This window comes from Leishmania major, chromosome 36 (assembly GCF_000002725.2).
Source record: "Leishmania major strain Friedlin complete genome, chromosome 36".
NCBI classification, from domain to species: domain Eukaryota; phylum Euglenozoa; class Kinetoplastea; order Trypanosomatida; family Trypanosomatidae; genus Leishmania; species Leishmania major.
Window position 1 is genome coordinate 2,418,787 of NC_007287.2, and position 18,155 is coordinate 2,436,941.

Genomic DNA, 18,155 nt, shown 5'->3' on the forward strand with positions numbered 1-18,155 from the left:
GCAAGAGGAGCAGGGGTGTGTCTCCGCTATTCGCAGCTACCTCGAACACTCAGCGAAGTCCAGGAAAAGTTAGCAAGAGAGGCGATGTGCCTTTCCGCGATCCTGCACCCATTCACGTGGTACGGTGGCAGCGGCAGCTAAAGGAGAAAGAAAACAAGGCAGAAACGAAACGACGAAAGCGCTCCACTAGTTCTACTCACATGTGAAAATCGAGAGGAGGTCAGCGCCACGCTCTGCGGTCCCTCGGAGGCGCATCACGCAGGCCATCTCGCCTTCGCTTGCGTGCGCCGTGAGGCTTGCGCAGGCCGCCAGAGAGGAGGGCGAGAGAAACCAATAGAGAGAGGAACACGCGACCACATTTGCTTTTGATAGAGTGAGACAGAGAAGCCTCTGACCATCCTCTCCGCTCACACTCTTTCCTCGCGCCGCGTCAGGGCACACCGGCGTCTGCGCGCAGCCGAGACGGCCGTCTCCAGCGGGCATCGCTCCCGTCCGCACGCGCCGTACCCCTGCGCACGCAATACTAGTGAAACGAAAGAGAGAAGGTACCGTTTTTCATCTTTTGGATACTGCCGTCCCTTGCGCATGTCGCGCGCCACCCCGCCAGCTCACACCGCACCTCATGTCCTCCGCACCACCACCACGGGCAGAAGGCAGCACCGCGCAGGCACCGTGTTCCAGCTCGTGCTAAAGACGAAAGCGTCTGAGCGAGCGTGCGTGGGGAGCGGGAGGTAAGAACAGGGGCGACAACCCCAACAACGCGAGTCGGGCACTGTTCGACGAGCGCACGCGCAACCTTCGTATGACCGCACGCTAAGGGTGAGCGAGGCACGTCACAATGGGACCACAGAACACACATCAACGAACACAAAGGAGAAAAAGGGGGACAAAGAACGGAAGGGGAAGGGGTGTTAGAGAAGAGGGAAAGGAAAACCAAAAAAAAAACGTTTTCGTTTTCTTTAAAACAGTGAGGTGGGAGAGAAAAGATGTGAGTGGAAAACAGGTGCACGGCTGCGGCGCATGACCAACCACCTGGCGAGTGTGACCTCCAAAGGGAAGCACAGAAACAGAAGGGCAAGGGATGCACCGCAGGAAAGCACAAAAGTACCCGATCCCAGCAGCTCCCCGCCTGCCCCCCTCCGACGCTGGGCCCCAACATGCAAGTGCTGTCGACCACCGACATGCAGAGAGCGGCGCGGCGCAGCAGCACGTGCCTAGGCGTACATCATGTCAAGCACAACAGCCTATATTATTCCCACCAGCGCGCGCGTCTCATCAAAGCAACACAACCGAAAAGTGCGTTGGCGCGGCACGGCGCTCCCCGCAAGCGCGGTCAAAGCCAGCGGAGTCGAAGCCGTCGCCGCGCGCCGACGCACGTCTAGTCACGGACACACGACCCTGAATGCGGCGCGAGAGAGAAGACGGGAAGGCCAATGCAGCATCCTCCTCATTCTGCTCACTCAGCCCTGTTGCCGCTGAGCGAGGAGCTCAGCTCCTTCTTCCCGTCAGCCGGGGCAGCCGCCCTCTTCTTGCCATCGCGCTTCTCGTCCCACGGGTGCAGGAAGAAGACCTGGACGATGAAGCAGATAATTCCCGCGCAACCAAAAAAGATGAAGGCAACGGCCTGGCCCTTGTCCTGGTTGCCTGACGGGCCGCCAGAGATACGCTCCGTCGCGATCGGGTAGCACACGTTGATGATCAGGTTGAAGATGAACTGGGTCACCTGCGTGAACGACGCACCGCGCGGGCGAAACGACAGCGGGAACATGTCCTGCGTCAGCACGTAGTAGCACGGGCCCACGCACACCTCGAAGCCGAGAATGAACAGCAGGATGCCAGTGATGGCCACGCCGTTCTTCACCTCCGTCTTCTTGCTGACACCGGGGTACACGGGGATACCGCACATGAGCAGGCACATGCTCGACGTGAAGATCGAGCCGAAGAGGAACAGCTGGCGCATCGTGAACACGTACGAGAGCGGGATCGACGCAAGCGTCGTCACGAAGTTCCACAGCATCACAACGAAGTTGCCTATCAGCGGCGCCAGGCCAAGGCTGCCCATGATCGTCGGGGCATAGTTCATCACAGCATTAATGCCAGTCAGCTGCAGCGTGCCAGCCATCACGGCGCCCATCAGCAGGCGCGGGATCATTTCGACGTAGCCGTACTCGTTCGGGTCCAGCTCAATGCCACCCTCCTCATCGTCGCCACCGAACTTCGCGCGCGATTCGCTCATCACAATCCCAAGCACGATCGTCAGCAGGCTGAACAGGGTCGAGAACGCGCACACGCCCTGCATGCGCGCCATCACCATCTGGTCCTTGTCGCGGTCAAACCAGATGCTCTGGCCAAGCGCAAGGCCAACCGCCGCCGCGACGAAGATGCCCAGCGTCGTAAACACCTGGAACATCACACCGATCGTGCGCTTCCACTTCGGGTGCGCGTTCTGATCAGTGTACACAGGGCACGCAACACCGATCACGCCCAGGAACAGGCCAATCGTGAAGCGGCCGACAATCAGCACCCAAAACTCGTTCTCGGAGGTCGACACATGGCACATCACGGACGACACAACACCCACGAGACCAACGAGCAGAAACGAGAGCCTCGCGCCAATCGTCGACGCAAGCGGGCCAGCAAACACGGAGCCGATCAAGCAGCCGGCAATCATCGAGCCGGCGAAGATACCGCTTTCCGACGACGAGTAGCCCGACGGGTTCTGGCACTCCATGGTGCTGTAGGACCACCTGCACCGCGGGTCTGCCTCACACCGGGTAATCGCACCCGGCATTTCCGCAGCATTCGAGTAGGTGTACGTTCGGCGGCACGTGACATCGGGCCAGCCACAGTAGCCGGTGCCAGTCTCGTTCGAAAACCACTGGCAGTCGGCGTTCGGCGCCGTCGTGCAGCCTCTCTCGCTGCGGAAGTTCGCGCAGTTCGTGCTGTAGCCAAACAGCGTGGAGTACACGCCGACAAAGCCGATCGAGTAGCCGTTGAGGCTGCCACCGATGGCCTGCACTAATATAACCTTGGCGTTGCTCGCCGAAATGAACGGCGGCGCGTCGTCCTCGTCCTCCATGGCATTCTTCTTAGCAAGGTCATGGATGGGCTCCTTATCCGAGTTTGAGCGCTGCCCGTTCGCCTCCAGCGTGTCGCTCATGGCTGCGGACAGTGCCCTCAATGGGTTGGCTGCACGGAAGAAAGGATAGCGGTCAGCAGAAACAGCGTCGGCCGTGGGTGTCGACAGCGGCGGGGAAGGAGAGCTTGAAAAGTGGGTGTGTTGCTTTGTGTTGCTTGCTGAGAGAGCTGCAGCGCCGTGAAGGTGTTACTGCGCACGTGTAGGGGTGGGGGACAGAGAATAGCAGAGGCACATGAGGAAGACAGAGGAAGGGCGCGCGGGCGGAGTGAGCCAGCACACGCACAAGCATGCGCAGGCGCATACAGCACTACACCGCAACATCCCCATCGCGCTGTCCTAAACGGCAACGCGGAGACGGCGCCTCGCACCCGTCCGTCGAAAGCACCACGCCGGTTGGTCGGCGCAGCGCTCCGCATAAACTCGCGCAAGAGGAGCAGGGGTGTGTCTCCGCTATTCGCAGCTACCTCGAACACTCAGCGAAGTCCAGGAAAAGTTAGCAAGAGAGGCGATGTGCCTTTCCGCGATCCTGCACCCATTCACGTGGTACGGTGGCAGCGGCAGCTAAAGGAGAAAGAAAACAAGGCAGAAACGAAACGACGAAAGCGCTCCACTAGTTCTACTCACATGTGAAAATCGAGAGGAGGTCAGCGCCACGCTCTGCGGTCCCTCGGAGGCGCATCACGCAGGCCATCTCGCCTTCGCTTGCGTGCGCCGTGAGGCTTGCGCAGGCCGCCAGAGAGGAGGGCGAGAGAAACCAATAGAGAGAGGAACACGCGACCACATTTGCTTTTGATAGAGTGAGACAGAGAAGCCTCTGACCATCCTCTCCGCTCACACTCTTTCCTCGCGCCGCGTCAGGGCACACCGGCGTCTGCGCGCAGCCGAGACGGCCGTCTCCAGCGGGCATCGCTCCCGTCCGCACACGCAAAGCTCGTATGACCGCACGCTAAGGGTGAGCGAGGCACGTCACAATGGGACCACAGAACACACATCAACGAACACAAAGGAGAAAAAGGGGGACAAAGAACGGAAGGGGAAGGGGTGTTAGAGAAGAGGGAAAGGAAAACCAAAAAAAAACGTTTCAGTTTTCTTTAAAACAGTGAGGTGGGAGAGAAAAGATGTGAGTGGAAAACAGGTGCACGGCTGCGGCGCATGACCAACCACCTGGCGAGTGTGACCTCCAAAGGGAAGCACAGAAACAGAAGGGCAAGGGATGCACCGCAGGAAAGCACAAAAGTACCCGATCCCAGCAGCTCCCCGCCTGCCCCCCTCCGACGCTGGGCCCCAACATGCAAGTGCTGTCGACCACCGACATGCAGAGAGCGGCGCGGCGCAGCAGCACGTGCCTAGGCGTACATCATGTCAAGCACAACAGCCTATATTATTCCCACCAGCGCGCGCGTCTCATCAAAGCAACACAACCGAAAAGTGCGTTGGCGCGGCACGGCGCTCCCCGCAAGCGCGGTCAAAGCCAGCGGAGTCGAAGCCGTCGCCGCGCGCCGACGCACGTCTAGTCACGGACACACGACCCTGAATGCGGCGCGAGAGAGAAGACGGGAAGGCCAATGCAGCATCCTCCTCATTCTGCTCACTCAGCCCTGTTGCCGCTGAGCGAGGAGCTCAGCTCCTTCTTCCCGTCAGCCGGGGCAGCCGCCCTCTTCTTGCCATCGCGCTTCTCGTCCCACGGGTGCAGGAAGAAGACCTGGACGATGAAGCAGATAATTCCCGCGCAACCAAAAAAGATGAAGGCAACGGCCTGGCCCTTGTCCTGGTTGCCTGACGGGCCGCCAGAGATACGCTCCGTCGCGATCGGGTAGCACACGTTGATGATCAGGTTGAAGATGAACTGGGTCACCTGCGTGAACGACGCACCGCGCGGGCGAAACGACAGCGGGAACATGTCCTGCGTCAGCACGTAGTAGCACGGGCCCACGCACACCTCGAAGCCGAGAATGAACAGCAGGATGCCAGTGATGGCCACGCCGTTCTTCACCTCCGTCTTCTTGCTGACACCGGGGTACACGGGGATACCGCACATGAGCAGGCACATGCTCGACGTGAAGATCGAGCCGAAGAGGAACAGCTGGCGCATCGTGAACACGTACGAGAGCGGGATCGACGCAAGCGTCGTCACGAAGTTCCACAGCATCACAACGAAGTTGCCTATCAGCGGCGCCAGGCCAAGGCTGCCCATGATCGTCGGGGCATAGTTCATCACAGCATTAATGCCAGTCAGCTGCAGCGTGCCAGCCATCACGGCGCCCATCAGCAGGCGCGGGATCATTTCGACGTAGCCGTACTCGTTCGGGTCCAGCTCAATGCCACCCTCCTCATCGTCGCCACCGAACTTCGCGCGCGATTCGCTCATCACAATCCCAAGCACGATCGTCAGCAGGCTGAACAGGGTCGAGAACGCGCACACGCCCTGCATGCGCGCCATCACCATCTGGTCCTTGTCGCGGTCAAACCATATGCTCTGGCCAAGCGCAAGGCCAACCGCCGCCGCGACGAATATGCCCAGCGTCGTAAACACCTGGAACATCACACCGATCGTGCGCTTCCACTTCGGGTGCGCGTTCTGATCAGTGTACACAGGGCACGCAACACCGATCACGCCCAGGAACAGGCCAATCGTGAAGCGGCCGACAATCAGCACCCAAAACTCGTTCTCGGAGGTCGACACATGGCACATCACGGACGACACAACACCCACGAGACCAACGAGCAGAAACGAGAGCCTCGCGCCAATCGTCGACGCAAGCGGGCCAGCAAACACGGAGCCGATCAAGCAGCCGGCAATCATCGAGCCGGCGAAGATACCGCTTTCCGACGACGAGTAGCCCGACGGGTTCTGGCACTCCATGGTGCTGTAGGACCACCTGCACCGCGGGTCTGCCTCACACCGGGTAATCGCACCCGGCATTTCCGTAGCATTCGAGTAGGTGTACGTTCGGCGGCACGTGACATCGGGCCAGCCACAGTAGCCGGTGCCAGTCTCGTTCGAAAACCACTGGCAGTCGGCGTTCGGCGCCGTCGTGCAGCCTCTCTCGCTGCGGAAGTTCGCGCAGTTCGTGCTGTAGCCAAACAGCGTGGAGTACACGCCGACAAAGCCGATCGAGTAGCCGTTGAGGCTGCCACCGATGGCCTGGACCATGATCATACGTGCGTTTGACATGGAGCAAAAGGAGGGGGATAGCTTCTCATTTTGTGATACAGACTCCTGGGCAAACGCGTCCAGCTCATCAGCGTTTGAAGGCTTCATCGGGTTCGGGAGTTTGTTGACTAAATACTTTGACTCCTGATGCGGAAGAGGGTTAATATGTCGGTGTGATTGTGGAAAGGACGGAGCGGCACGACTAGCATGATGCGACTTCATTGTTTGGGGATTCAACGGCCGAGGAATCTGGTGCGGCGGCAACAGAGGCTGATCGCCTCGGGAGGCATCCTGAAGCACGTTTTGTGGCACCGCCCCCTCCATATTTACCTGTGTTGCGTGCACGTTATGAGGGAGCGTGGCCGAGGCCGGGTTCTTAGTGGACGAGTCGCTCATGGTGCTGGAATATGCGAGAGTGGGTGTGAGTAGCGTTTCACGTAGGAGGAGGTTGTGCAGTTCACGTGTTAAGAAAAAAGTTTTTTCCGCTTAAAAGGTTTGCGTTGTTTACTGTCGTTTATGTTTCGTGCCTTTTCTCTGCGCTCGTGCTTCGCGGGGATGAGGTGCCGCTCAGCAAGGGTTCGAGGGGTGCGTGCGTTGGTGAAGAAGCCTCGTTTTTCTCCTTTGTTTTGTGGTTTTGCTTGTCTGTTATTTAGGGGGATGCGGCGAAGTGGGGGACGAGACAGACGGTGTTGGTCACGCAGTGATCATGTCCCCAGAGAAGGTGAGCAAGGAAAGAAGCGAGGAAGTGTGGAAAGCGAAAGGTAGCGAATATGGCTAAGAAAAAGAGGTGTTCGCAGAACACGCGGATGGTGCACATGGGATACCTCGGAGAGAGGACAAAGACACATCAACGAACGTCCTTCAACGAGGACGATAGCCTACGCAATCGAGGTATGGAGGAGAAAGCCGCTGCCTCTGTTTTTGTTTTTGTTTTGTGCATCAGTACCCGTGGACGGAAGGGCGAAAGTGCACGGGTGGTCGTTTGCGCCGCGTTGCCAACCCAATCTGCCCTGCGCGATGAGCACGTTTAAGTGCAGGGCGGGGTGGGTGACGGAGAGGCTCTGAAGACGCTATCGAAAGAAGGGAAAAAAGCGTCAACCGTTTTGTATGTGGCGGATTCGTACGTCGACCGGGAGCACCATGTGCGTGTCGAACCCTCCAGGGGAGGGGGAAGGGGCACGCTCACACGGGGCTCCGAGTCCGTCGACGACGCATGCGAAACGAAGGTGAAAGCGCCGCGGAGCTCCCGAAAGGTTCGCTGGCAGTGATCAAAACGGCAGCGCAACGCGTCAAGCAGACGCCCCCCCCCCCCTCCCCTCCCCCGCGCCTTGCACTGCGAAAGGCAAATCCTTCGTCTACGGGCTGGTGGGCAGTCCTCGCCTCGCTTGGCAGGGCAACCGGACACGCTGGCTTGTCGTGCATCTTTTCCACATCACACCCCTTTTCGATCAGCCCTCTCCAGTTCCGGGAGATGAACCACTACACCACGAAATCGGCGCTGCCAAGAGCTGCCGCAGCACCGGCAATGTCCGATGGCCCGGTGCGGCAGCACCCGCCAACAAGCCGAGCACCATGAGAAGCCCACTCCCGCGCCAATGCTCCCAAGCTCAGAGTAGTGCCATCGCTCATGGATATGGGGTGCCACGTTCTAGTGACTGCGTCGTACGACTCACCCGAATTCGTGTACACGACGAGCGGCATTGTAGTAAGCGTGTGCAGATGAGCCAGCACGGCAGAGGCTTCGGCCATAGGGATGCAGTTGACGCCTACTGCGACAATCTGAGGGGCCTTCTCGAGGAAAGAAATGATATCAGCCCACTTGGTGCCATCGCTGATCGCCTCCACAGGTGAGATTCGAGATGTCGTGAAGGAGACCCACGCCCGGCAGTTTGGATGCTCCTCCTGCAGCAGCGCCACAATCGCGCGCACCTCCGCGGCAGAGGGCTGGGTTTCAATGGCGAGCACGTCTGCACCGGCGCGGAGTAATGCTGCAATGCGCAAGCGATGGAATTCCTTAAACTCCTCCGCACTTCGTACGTAGTCGCCGCGGTATTCGGAACCGTCGGCGAGGTAGGCACCATACGGGCCGACGGAGCCGGCCACAAAAATCGGTGCAGCCTGTGGTTTCTCCCTCAGATGCCGCTCCCGCGCGCTTTGCGCGATGCGCACCGACTCTTCAATGGCCGCCACAGCAGCATCCTCGGTGAGTCTGCGGTGTTCCATAAGGCTCTGTGGTGTGATCTGGTAGCTGGCTGTGATGATGCATCGTGCGCCAGCCCGCAGGTATGCCAGCGCCACGTTCTGAAGCTGCTGAGGTGATTCCAGCAGGACTTTGCCGGACCAGAGAGGATCGCGAAGATCGCAGCCACGCGTCTCCAGTTCCGTCGCCAGGCCACCATCGAGCATGACGACGTAATTGGGATCTGCCAAGTAGGCCTCCATGTCACCTACTTTCCACTTCGCCGGGAGTCCGCAACACGAAAAATAGTGATTCTTCATGTGAGTGAAGTGCGTGTGCGCGCGCGTGCCGCATGAATTCCAGCAACAACGGTGGAGACAGGGTTACAGCCAACCCCCGTTGGGTGCAGAAAATGAGAACAAAGAGGGGAGAGCATTGCATAAAGAGCGTACCGCGGCGGGGACGAGGAAGGCAACACGAAGAAGAAAGATGGAGACAGAGGGAGAGAGAGAGGTAAGGATGACTCAATGCACGCAACTGCGGCCGCCATCAGCGCTTCGGAAGACGGGGGGGGGGTTCGAAGGCACAAAACAAAAAACGGCAAAAAACGTGTTGCCCTCACGCTCGTTGCTCCGTCTTGCATTTTCCGAAATGGCTGTGATGCACCCTCAGCATGCCGAGGTGTGACTTCATGCAACGGCTGGTCGCCTCGCCATCGCCTCACTTCACGTCTCAGCAGGTAAGCCAGAGAAAGCCGACTGTAGGCGGCGAACAAGCCCCTGCTGCGGCAGTCGCCCTGTGCCCTTTCTTTCTGCTTCAGTGTACCCTTAGCGCCGCTCTGATGAGCCAAGGACGCGGTGAAAGGGTGCTTGTGTATGCTCACACAGACACTATGCCATATTACGCGTGGTCGCCACCGCCTATGTTGAGACAACCGTCTCCTGTCTTCCCATGCCTAAGTGTGTTTTCTCCTTTCGATGCCGTCGCGGAGCCGTGAAGGATTGGCATACATACATATATATATAAATATAAATATATATTTATATTTATATACGCACAAGGGGAGCTCACCGATACGCATGCACCTACGCACGCACACACCACTTCTCTGGCATTCCTCCGTCGCCTGCGTCCCGCCGCTACCGCCTTTCTAGCTTCCCCTGCCAGCGGTGTAAGTCAGCGCGCTCACGCGCGTTGGCAGGCCTCACCAAAACGGGCACCAGCCTTGGAAGTGGACGCACAGGTTCTCGTTGGAGGTGGCCTCCGAGATGAGCCGACTCACCTGCGCCTGAACGGAAAGCCCGTCTTCGCCGCTCGCCATCGGTGCTGCAGACGCGGCGCTGCCCCAGCTAACACTAGTCATCGGGTCCTCTTCCGACTGCCCCTTCATGGCCACACCTACGTCATCTGCCGCGTGCGCCGAGGCACTCGCCTGGAGCTGCCACGCGGCAAACTCGCGGCCCTCGAGCTTTTTGCGAATGCGATTGACCACTTTCTTCGCTTCGCTGGTGTGATTGTCTGACACGTTGCTTAAAATGTCTGACGACCGATCGGAGACTAAGGGAGGCGGAGCAGAGGGGCTAGAGGCGATCGAGGTCTGTGGTGCGTGCGAGAAGCGACCACGCGGCGCCAAGGAGCGCGACGCCGGCGTGCGAGAGGCAAAGGCGGTGCGGGACTTGTGAAAGGACTCACCAATGGCCGCGTAGGCGGCGCGCTGCGAATAGTGTCCGAGTGCCGCATCCGCGCCGGCAGACGGCATGCTGCTGCTCAGCGCCGCCGAGGCGGCGGCAGCAGATGCGGTCGCCCCGTCTTCTGACTCGTCGCGCCACCACGACACAAGCGGGTCGTGCACGAAAGCCTCCAGCAGAGCCAGAATGCTGCTACCCTCCTCGCGCAGCACACCCATCACCGTGATGCAGCCGTGGCGGAAGAGTCCGTCGATGCCGCCCATCTCCATGGCCTTGACTAGCATTCGAGTTAGTCGGAATGGCACCTTCTCTGGGAACGCACTGCGGTTTTGCGCCACATCGAAGCAGTCGCCAAAGTCGATGTGCACGACGCGACCGCTGAACGAGTGGATCATCAGGTTCGACGGATGGCGGTCGCCCAGGCCCAAAATGTGGCCAACCATGGACATGGTGGCAAGCGAGCATACATAAGTGGTGCGCCGGTCCAACCACGACTCAGCGCTTGGCGCGCGCATCCAAAACGAGTTGGCGAGGTCGGTGCCCTCCGTCTGCTCCAGTGCAAACTCGAACGGTTCAACATGTTGAATCACCTGAAGTCGATCCAGGTCGACATTAAAGCTCAGCATCAGGTTCATCTCAATGGAGAGGTACTTGGAGTGCACACGGTAGTCCTTAATGAGTTGATGCAGTGTGTCGCAGTTGTCGACCCACCCAACCAGCCCCGCATTCTCGCTGAGAGGGGTGACAGAGAATACCTGGATCATGCAGTCACGCCGCTGGATAGTCGAGTGCTTCTCCAGCAGTGTGTTCGCGAAAGCTAGCAGCTGCATGACGCGCTCGTCGAGTCGCAGATCTTCGTGACCCTTGAGGAGAAACTTGTACAAGACGCCGTCCGTGCCGGTCATATAAAGGCGACGCGGGTGCTGCTTGGAGTTCATCACTCTCAACGTGCTTTGAAAGGAGGCGATGCGCGGGTACACGCCGGCCTCGTTGTACTGCCCCGGCACCACAAGCGACAGGTCCTTGCCGCTCTGCATCAGACGCGGGCTCACGAGCTGAAGGGCAAGTGAGGTCATACCGTTGATCTGCTCATCCATCCGCTTGACAGCCGTCTTGAAGCGGTTCCACGCATCCTCCATGTAGACATTGTTGCCGGTCGACGCAGCCTTCTCCACGTACTCGCAGGCGCCACCAAGTAGCTCACCGAACTCGGTCACAAAGTGCGACTCGGCGAGGGTGTTGGGGTGCGACAGCTGCTCGAGCAGCGGCTGAAGGACAAGAAATACGTTGTGGGCGTTCTTGTCACGCCCCCACTGAAACCACGCTCGCTCAAGCTCATCAAACCACAGCTCCGTCCATAGCACTGCGCACCGCACGAGCTCCTGGCAGACAAGGGCGGCGTCCTTGACCATCGTGCGGCCATTGTTGTGCATCTCCTTGATGCGGCCGAGCAACCGCTGTGCCGCCTGCTTGCGCTCCATCTGCTCCGTCGTGTTGCTCTCTGTACTCCGCACGCTGGAGTTCAGCGTGACATTGAGGTTGTACAGGAGCGCCTGCGGGTGCGCCTTGGCGACAATGGTGAGCAGCTGAAAGACGGACTCTGACACAACGGCGTCGCGCGAGTGCAAGCGGGCGATGATTTGGGGAAGAACCTTGAGCCACACTGTCGGGCTCACCTGAAGAATCTCCGCCTGCAGCGCCGCATTCTCTTGCACCTGCGGCAGCGCGGCATGAATGAACCACAAGGAGAGAAACCCTAGCATGTCTTCGAGCTCCTGGGAGCAGGACACGCTCCGCACGTAGCCGTCCATGGCAGCCACGATGTGCTTAACGTGCTCGTCTCGGCGAACCTCGCTCGCCGCACCGCGGGAGCGGTGTGTGACAAGGTCGTGGTTGAACCGCGCCCACGTGTGCCAAATCGTGCCGTTGGTGCTGTCGAGGCTGGTTGCTTTCTCAAGGTGGTGACGGATGTACTCGCGGTAGCGCGCATCAACGTTCTGCCGCTTTTTCTTCGCCACGGTGAAGAGCCAGCTCGCCAGCTTTGCATGACACATGGCCAGGTTTGCTTGACCGCCCCCGATGCTCAGCAGCGAGGGGGCTGCCGGATCCATCTTCTTCAGGTACGTTTCAAGCAGCTCGACCGCCCTTTCGCGCTCGTTGATGTCGTAGAAGTGCTGGCAGGCGGCGAGGGCAATTGGGGGTTGCGGCAGCTGCGGCTGCTCCAGCGCGGCCGCAATGGTCTGCTTGCCCAGAAGCTCGAACAGGATGTCGCGCGATGTGCGGTCGCGACCGTGCACGCGCGACAGCGACACGAACCGCAGCCACATCTCCAGCTCCTGCGCCAGTGGGATGACAAGCGTGTGGTTCGCAAGCGTGCCCGGCCAGCCTTCGTAGGCCATGGCAGCCAGCCGCTTCTCCCACAGTTCCTGCCAGTGGTTGAGGCCCTGCGGGTTGTCAGCGACAAACGCGAACTCCTCCAGCTCACTGAGCTGCTGGATACCAACAAACAGACCGTAGGCACGGTCGTAGCTTTCCGCCACGAGTGCCGACAGCGTCGAGTCGAGTCGCTTGCGGCAGTTTTGAATCACCGGTACGGCGTCGTGGAACTTAAGCTTGTGGGTGGCGAGCACCGCTCGGTAAAAGACAGCGGTCGTGCCAACGTAGCCATCATCTGTCATGTAGGCTGTGATCTTCTCCATGTCGTCCCAGCACCGCAGCAGCCACGCTGCGTGGGCACCATACGGGGCCAGCTCAGAGGCCTCCTTACGCGTGACGCGGGGGTAGAAGAGCTTCCACGACTCCAGCAGCCGACCGTAGTCGCCGAGGTTGTCGAGGGAGCGCATGAGGCCGACCATGTTGCTGAACTTGTTCGGCTCCGCCTGCAGGCCCTTCTCATACGCCCGCAAGCTCTGAGACCACCACTGCAGCTTCTCGAGGAGCTGCGCGTCCATCATAAGCGGCAACTCTGACGGAGGCTTGCCGGTCAGAAACGAAAAATTGCGCTGGATGTACTTGAGCATGCCTTCGGCGCTCTCGCGCAGTCCCAGCAGGTTGCACAGGTAAATACTCTTCTCGCACCACTGTACAAGTTTTCTCCACTCCTCAGGCGGCAGCGGGTGCACCTGACCGCGCATCACGTTGCGCTCGTACTCGTACGTCGCCTCGTAGAACTGAATCTCGACGTAATGCAGCGCCTTGGCGTACAAGTTGCAGCGCTCGCTGCTCCCCATCAGCGTCTTCAAGTCGAAAAGCAGCCCGGCATACGTGCTGTGCGAGCCTTCCTTCGGGTTAAAGCGCATCTCCAGTCGCTCCATGTACTCAGACAGGTTCAGCAGCTCCTGCAGCACCTCGGACGGCACACGGTCGCTGCGGAGCACGTTGCCGAGAAGAGCGCGAACCGCCTCCTTCGTGTGCGGCTCCATTTCCGCGTAGCATACAGCGAAGGCGGAGTGCAGCATTTGCCGGGCAAAGGGCTCGTGGAGCTGAGCTAGGGCAAAGGCGAAGCCATGCGCGTTCGAGGGACTCGACCGTAGCAGCTCCACTGCCAGCTGCTTCAGCCACAAGTTCCACTCTTCCTCGGTCTCTCGGTCGCGCGCGACAAGGATGCTGCGCAGCTGCGCAAAGTTCTCCTCCAGCGCGGTCTTGCGCCGCTGAGCCAGCTGCTGAGTGTTGACGCGATACCGGGCAGCGGTCTCCTCCTCTTGCGCCTGAGCGTTCTCGGGTGCCACCACGCGGCCGCTCGTGCGCAGAGTGCTGAGCGTGAATGCCTTCACATCCTGCCCATTCTGGCCGTAGCCGTCCAGCAGTGGGAACACCAGGGGGGTGTACTTCTCGAAGTCGCTACCGAGGTTGCGGCTAACGATGCGCACTGCGTCCAGGGTAACGGCGACGAAACTGCGCACGTCTGAAGCCGTCGTGTCTCCGCTAGCCGCTAGCTCGGCAGCAGGGCGGCGCTGCGCCGCCTCCTCGGATGCTCCTGGTTGCTGCTCAAACAGCAGGGGATGCGACTCCATCTCCCTCAGCACCCGGCATAGACAGTGCACGCAGCGCGACGCGTGAAACACAAGACGCGGCAGTCGGCGAGCAAAGTGGCGAATGGCGTCCGCGGCCGCCGCGCGGCACGCCAACGGATAAGCAGGATTGCTTGCTACCTCGCAGACGCAGGGCACGACGTTGTGGAGGTGGTCGTCGAGTAAATGCCCCATCTCTATCAGGAAGGCGAAGACAGGCTCGCTGGAGTGCGCGGCGTCCACCTCCACCGTCTGGATGAGCGGTGGCAGCACCAGCGAGAGCGAAGGGCTGAACTCTTCACGGAGCGAGCGGCGCATCTCCCTCAGCAGACACAGTATCTCCACAAGGACGCCACGCTCTGCAGCAGGAAGGAAGCCGACGCACGTGCTGATGAGCTCGTCCAGGTATGGGCGAATGTGCTGGCCGTAAAGATACACGATATGCGTCATCAGCCCGAACAGGTTCTCGCGTATCTTAGCCTGAAGAGTGATTTGCTGAATAACAGTATGGAGAATGTCGCGATACATCGGGGTCAGACACCCGCTCGCCGCCTCCTTGAGCGACAGCGTGTTAGCGATCACCTGCACCGCACAGAGGCACTGGTCATCCGATAAGCATGGCAGTTGCAGGACGCCGAGCACGTTTTTGACGACATTCTGCGCGATCGCCTCTTCCCCGCGAGAGGAGGAAAGCTGCAACGCGGCAGGGGCAGCCGCGCCACTGCTGCTCAGGCCTCCATCCCGCAAGTGCCGCGTGATCTCCTTGGCACGAACAGGATCGACGGCGCCAATAATTCCCATCAGCTTCAACACATCCAGTCTCACCGGCCACGTTTCTTTGAAACCGCCGTGGAGAGCGGAGAGAAGGACGCGCAGCAGCTCGGGATTTGTCTCGTACACATCGACGTCCTTTGTGGTGCGGATGATATCTCCCAAAGCGCGAATCGCCTCGATCTTTTTCTGGATGCTGGACGAGTCGAGGATGTGCCGAATGACGCACGGTCGAATGGCGGCCACCACAGCCACGTCGTCGTCCTCCGCGTACCGCGCGAGCTTCCCGACAAGCGACAAGAGCGCCGTGATCACCGGAATAGGCTTGTTCTCCTCCTGCAGCCGCGTTACGCAGTCCTGCAACAGAGACGAGATGTACGGGCGTGCCATCGCAGGCGCCGACTCCACCACCGCGCTCAGCACCACCGCAGCCTGCTCCTGCCGCTTCGGTTCGTGGAAGAGCTGAATGTCCATAATGCACTGCACCATCACGCAACGCAGCATAGGAAGGATGCATGACGGGTTGCGACTGGAAAGGCGGCCCAGGAGAAGAACGGCTGCGATGCGGTTCTGGTGGTGGTCGTGCAGGGCGGGGAACAGCGCCGTGCAGATGTCCTGCAGAGCCAGTGAGTAGTCAAACTCCGTGCTCAGGTGCTCCAGCGTGTGCAGGCGGATATCGCTCTCGGTGTCCGCAACAGCCGCGCTCACCAGTTTCCGGATGACGGTGTTCACCAGGCCCAAGTGCTCCCGACCGCGGTGAATCACGACACCGACGGCTGTGCGCTCGCACGGCGACTGAGAGCAGCCGGAGAGGGCCAGCTTGAAGCACAGATCGATCGCGCTCCGGCGCACCTCCTCGTGTGGGTCTGACACGTATCGAATAACGGCGTCGCACAAGAACTGCAACGTCGAGTACCCCGTAAAGTCGAGGCTCCCGAGAGAGTTAAGGCTGCGTACAATAGCACTGTGGTCCGTCTTGCCGGACGCGCTGGTGTGTCGGGGCCGGTTACGCATGCGTAGCAACTGTTCCTTTGTTGCCTCGAGAACCTTCGACAAGCACGTCGACCGCAGCTCTGGGAAGGCCGTGCAGATCTTCGCCACGTCGCGCGCAAAGTGCTCCGTCACCGACCCGGCGAAGAGGGGCCCAAGCAGGGGCCGCAGGAAGGGGCGTACCGCGTTCGGCTCTACGCTAGAGAGCGTGGCGAAGCATGTCACGGCCTCAGGGCAGCGGTCACGGAGAGGCTGCGGTGTCAGCGATGCCTCGATGTACTTCATCATAAAGTCCAGGAACGGCACGACAAGGCTGGGCAGCACCGTGAAGAGCCGCGCGAGCACCTGAAACACCATTGCCCGCTCATCCTTGCCTTCCGTGCCGACAAATACCACCGCCGCCAGCGCACGCACGTGCTTCACCGAGATCTCTTTGAAGGTAGTGCTGTCGTACTGAGCCAGCAGCGGTAGCGCGTTAAGCACTTCGGCGCGCACGTCGCTGTTGTGCGAGGTGCGCACCAGGTTGTCGTTGATAAACGTCCAAAACTGCAGAATGTGCTTTCGCCCTTGGTTGGAGAAGCCGACTGCTCGCCCTTCCGCCTCACGCGATGCCGTCGCGGAGAGCACGGCATTGAAGGCCAGCAGGCAGCCATGCAGGACAACGTCGCTGCCGTACATGACGCTCCGCCCCGCGTCTTCGAGAAATGTGTTCTGCCAGCGACTATAGAATTTCGGGTCGGTGGAGCGATAGGAAATGGCCAACGTGTGAAAGAGCGCGTCGCCTCCGCTCACGCGCACAAGCTTGTTGGAGTCGAGGATCGCACGGCGCAGGCACTCAAGAATGTTGTTCACATGTGGCGCGATCGTCGATGGCACGCGGCGCACCAGCTGCTGAATGAAGATGCACCCCGACAGCTTCGTTGCCTTGGGGAACCGATCGTCATCCGTGAGGGCCGCATTCTCACCCTGCTGCGAAGAGTGCACCAAGGGGGACATGGCCGATCGAGCCGTCACTTCGCTTTCGACGCCGCGATGGCTCACGTCTTCGCGCAAGAATATCTCATCGTGCCCTCCGCGCATCAGCAGGGCTAACGAAAACTGTAAGCAGTTGATGATGATACCCTCGACTACACTGCTGCCATTGTTGAGTAGCAAACCCCATACCTCACCCCCCTCCACGGCTGTATTGTAGTCCGCCGTCTCCAGTACGCAGCGCACCAGCAGCTCCGAAAAGAGCTTCGTCATCTCATTCAGCTCCACGTACTCCACTGGCAGCAGCGCCCGTAGCACTTGCACGCCCGCCATGTGCGTCTGCGGCTGCTCAAATAGGTGTCGCAGCTGCGCATTCAGCCAGTTGGGGAACGTGCGTGCATTCGCAGTATAGGACTTGATGGAGTTGCGGTGAAACAAAGCGTCCTTCTCTTCCTCGATCACGTACTCTAGCTTGAGGATGACGGAGGGGAGCGTCTGCGGCGTGGCCGACTCCAGTTCTTGAAAGATGGGCCGCAGCTGACCGATCAGCGGGTGTCGATTGCTGCTCGTGCCGCCGCTGCCATTGCTACTGCCTACGCCACCTTTAGGCTCCATTTCGCTACACCGCTCGCTTCTCGTTCTCCCGACTATGACTAGCGCACTTGTTGGCCAGCAGAGGGGGTTTCTCTGCAGTGTCGGCAAGACACAAAGGGGCCACGGTGCAGCGCCCGAGCAGTGAAACAGCAGAACAGAATTGGTATTGCCGATGGAAACGTCGCCGTCATGAAGAGAACCGCCCTCACGCACGTTGATCAGTCGTTCAAGTCAACGCGGTGCGCCTTATGAAGCCGACTTCGAAATTGGGGTAAGCGCCACGAGCCACCACCGCTGCAACCGAATAAAAAAGAAGGCGAGAAGAGATGCAAATGCGAGACACGCACCCACACACCCCAAAAAAAACGGCGAAAGCGGAGAGAGAGGATGCACTGGCGCAATCACGGCAGTCGGAATCAGACGTTAAGGAGCGCGTGTACACACAAGTTTGTGTGTGTGTGTGTATCTGACGGGGCGTAGGGAGGGGAGAAGAGCAGAGAGGACGATGCGCTTTGAGAGGTCGGGTGGGAGCTGTGCTCTAGCCTAGACTGGAAACAAAAGGATGCCGCTGCACCACGCCGCACCGCGGAAGGACAAAGATGCAAAAGGGGCGTAGAAAACAGAAGGACGAGAGAGACAGTGGAGGAGATGCGCGCAG

At 59.8% G+C, this 18,155-nt stretch overlaps 4 protein-coding genes across 4 annotated transcripts; all 4 read right to left on the reverse strand.

Annotated features, from left to right (window-relative positions):
- Positions 1 to 1,456: 1,456 nt before the first annotated feature.
- LMJF_36_6290 (glucose transporter, lmgt2) lies at positions 1,457 to 3,160 on the reverse strand (the record flags this gene model as incomplete). Its single annotated transcript, XM_001687165.1, has 1 exon — positions 1,457 to 3,160. One exon carries the CDS (start codon positions 3,158 to 3,160, stop codon positions 1,457 to 1,459), a length of 1,704 nt encoding a protein of 567 aa, XP_001687217.1.
- A 1,567-nt stretch (positions 3,161 to 4,727) lies between these two features.
- On the reverse strand, positions 4,728 to 6,689 carry LMJF_36_6300 (glucose transporter, lmgt1; the record flags this gene model as incomplete). The annotated part of the gene is made up of 1 exon (XM_001687166.1): positions 4,728 to 6,689. One exon carries the CDS (start codon positions 6,687 to 6,689, stop codon positions 4,728 to 4,730), a length of 1,962 nt encoding a protein of 653 aa, XP_001687218.1.
- Positions 6,690 to 7,772: 1,083 nt separating this feature from the next.
- Positions 7,773 to 8,792, reverse strand: LMJF_36_6310 (putative homocysteine S-methyltransferase; the record flags this gene model as incomplete). Its single annotated transcript, XM_001687167.1, has 1 exon — positions 7,773 to 8,792. One exon carries the CDS (start codon positions 8,790 to 8,792, stop codon positions 7,773 to 7,775), a length of 1,020 nt encoding a protein of 339 aa, XP_001687219.1.
- Positions 8,793 to 9,676: 884 nt separating this feature from the next.
- TOR1 (putative target of rapamycin (TOR) kinase 1) lies at positions 9,677 to 17,518 on the reverse strand (the record flags this gene model as incomplete). Its single annotated transcript, XM_001687168.1, has 1 exon — positions 9,677 to 17,518. The coding sequence occupies one exon, from the start codon at positions 17,516 to 17,518 to the stop codon at positions 9,677 to 9,679; it is 7,842 nt and encodes a 2,613-aa protein (XP_001687220.1).
- Positions 17,519 to 18,155: the final 637 nt, after the last annotated feature.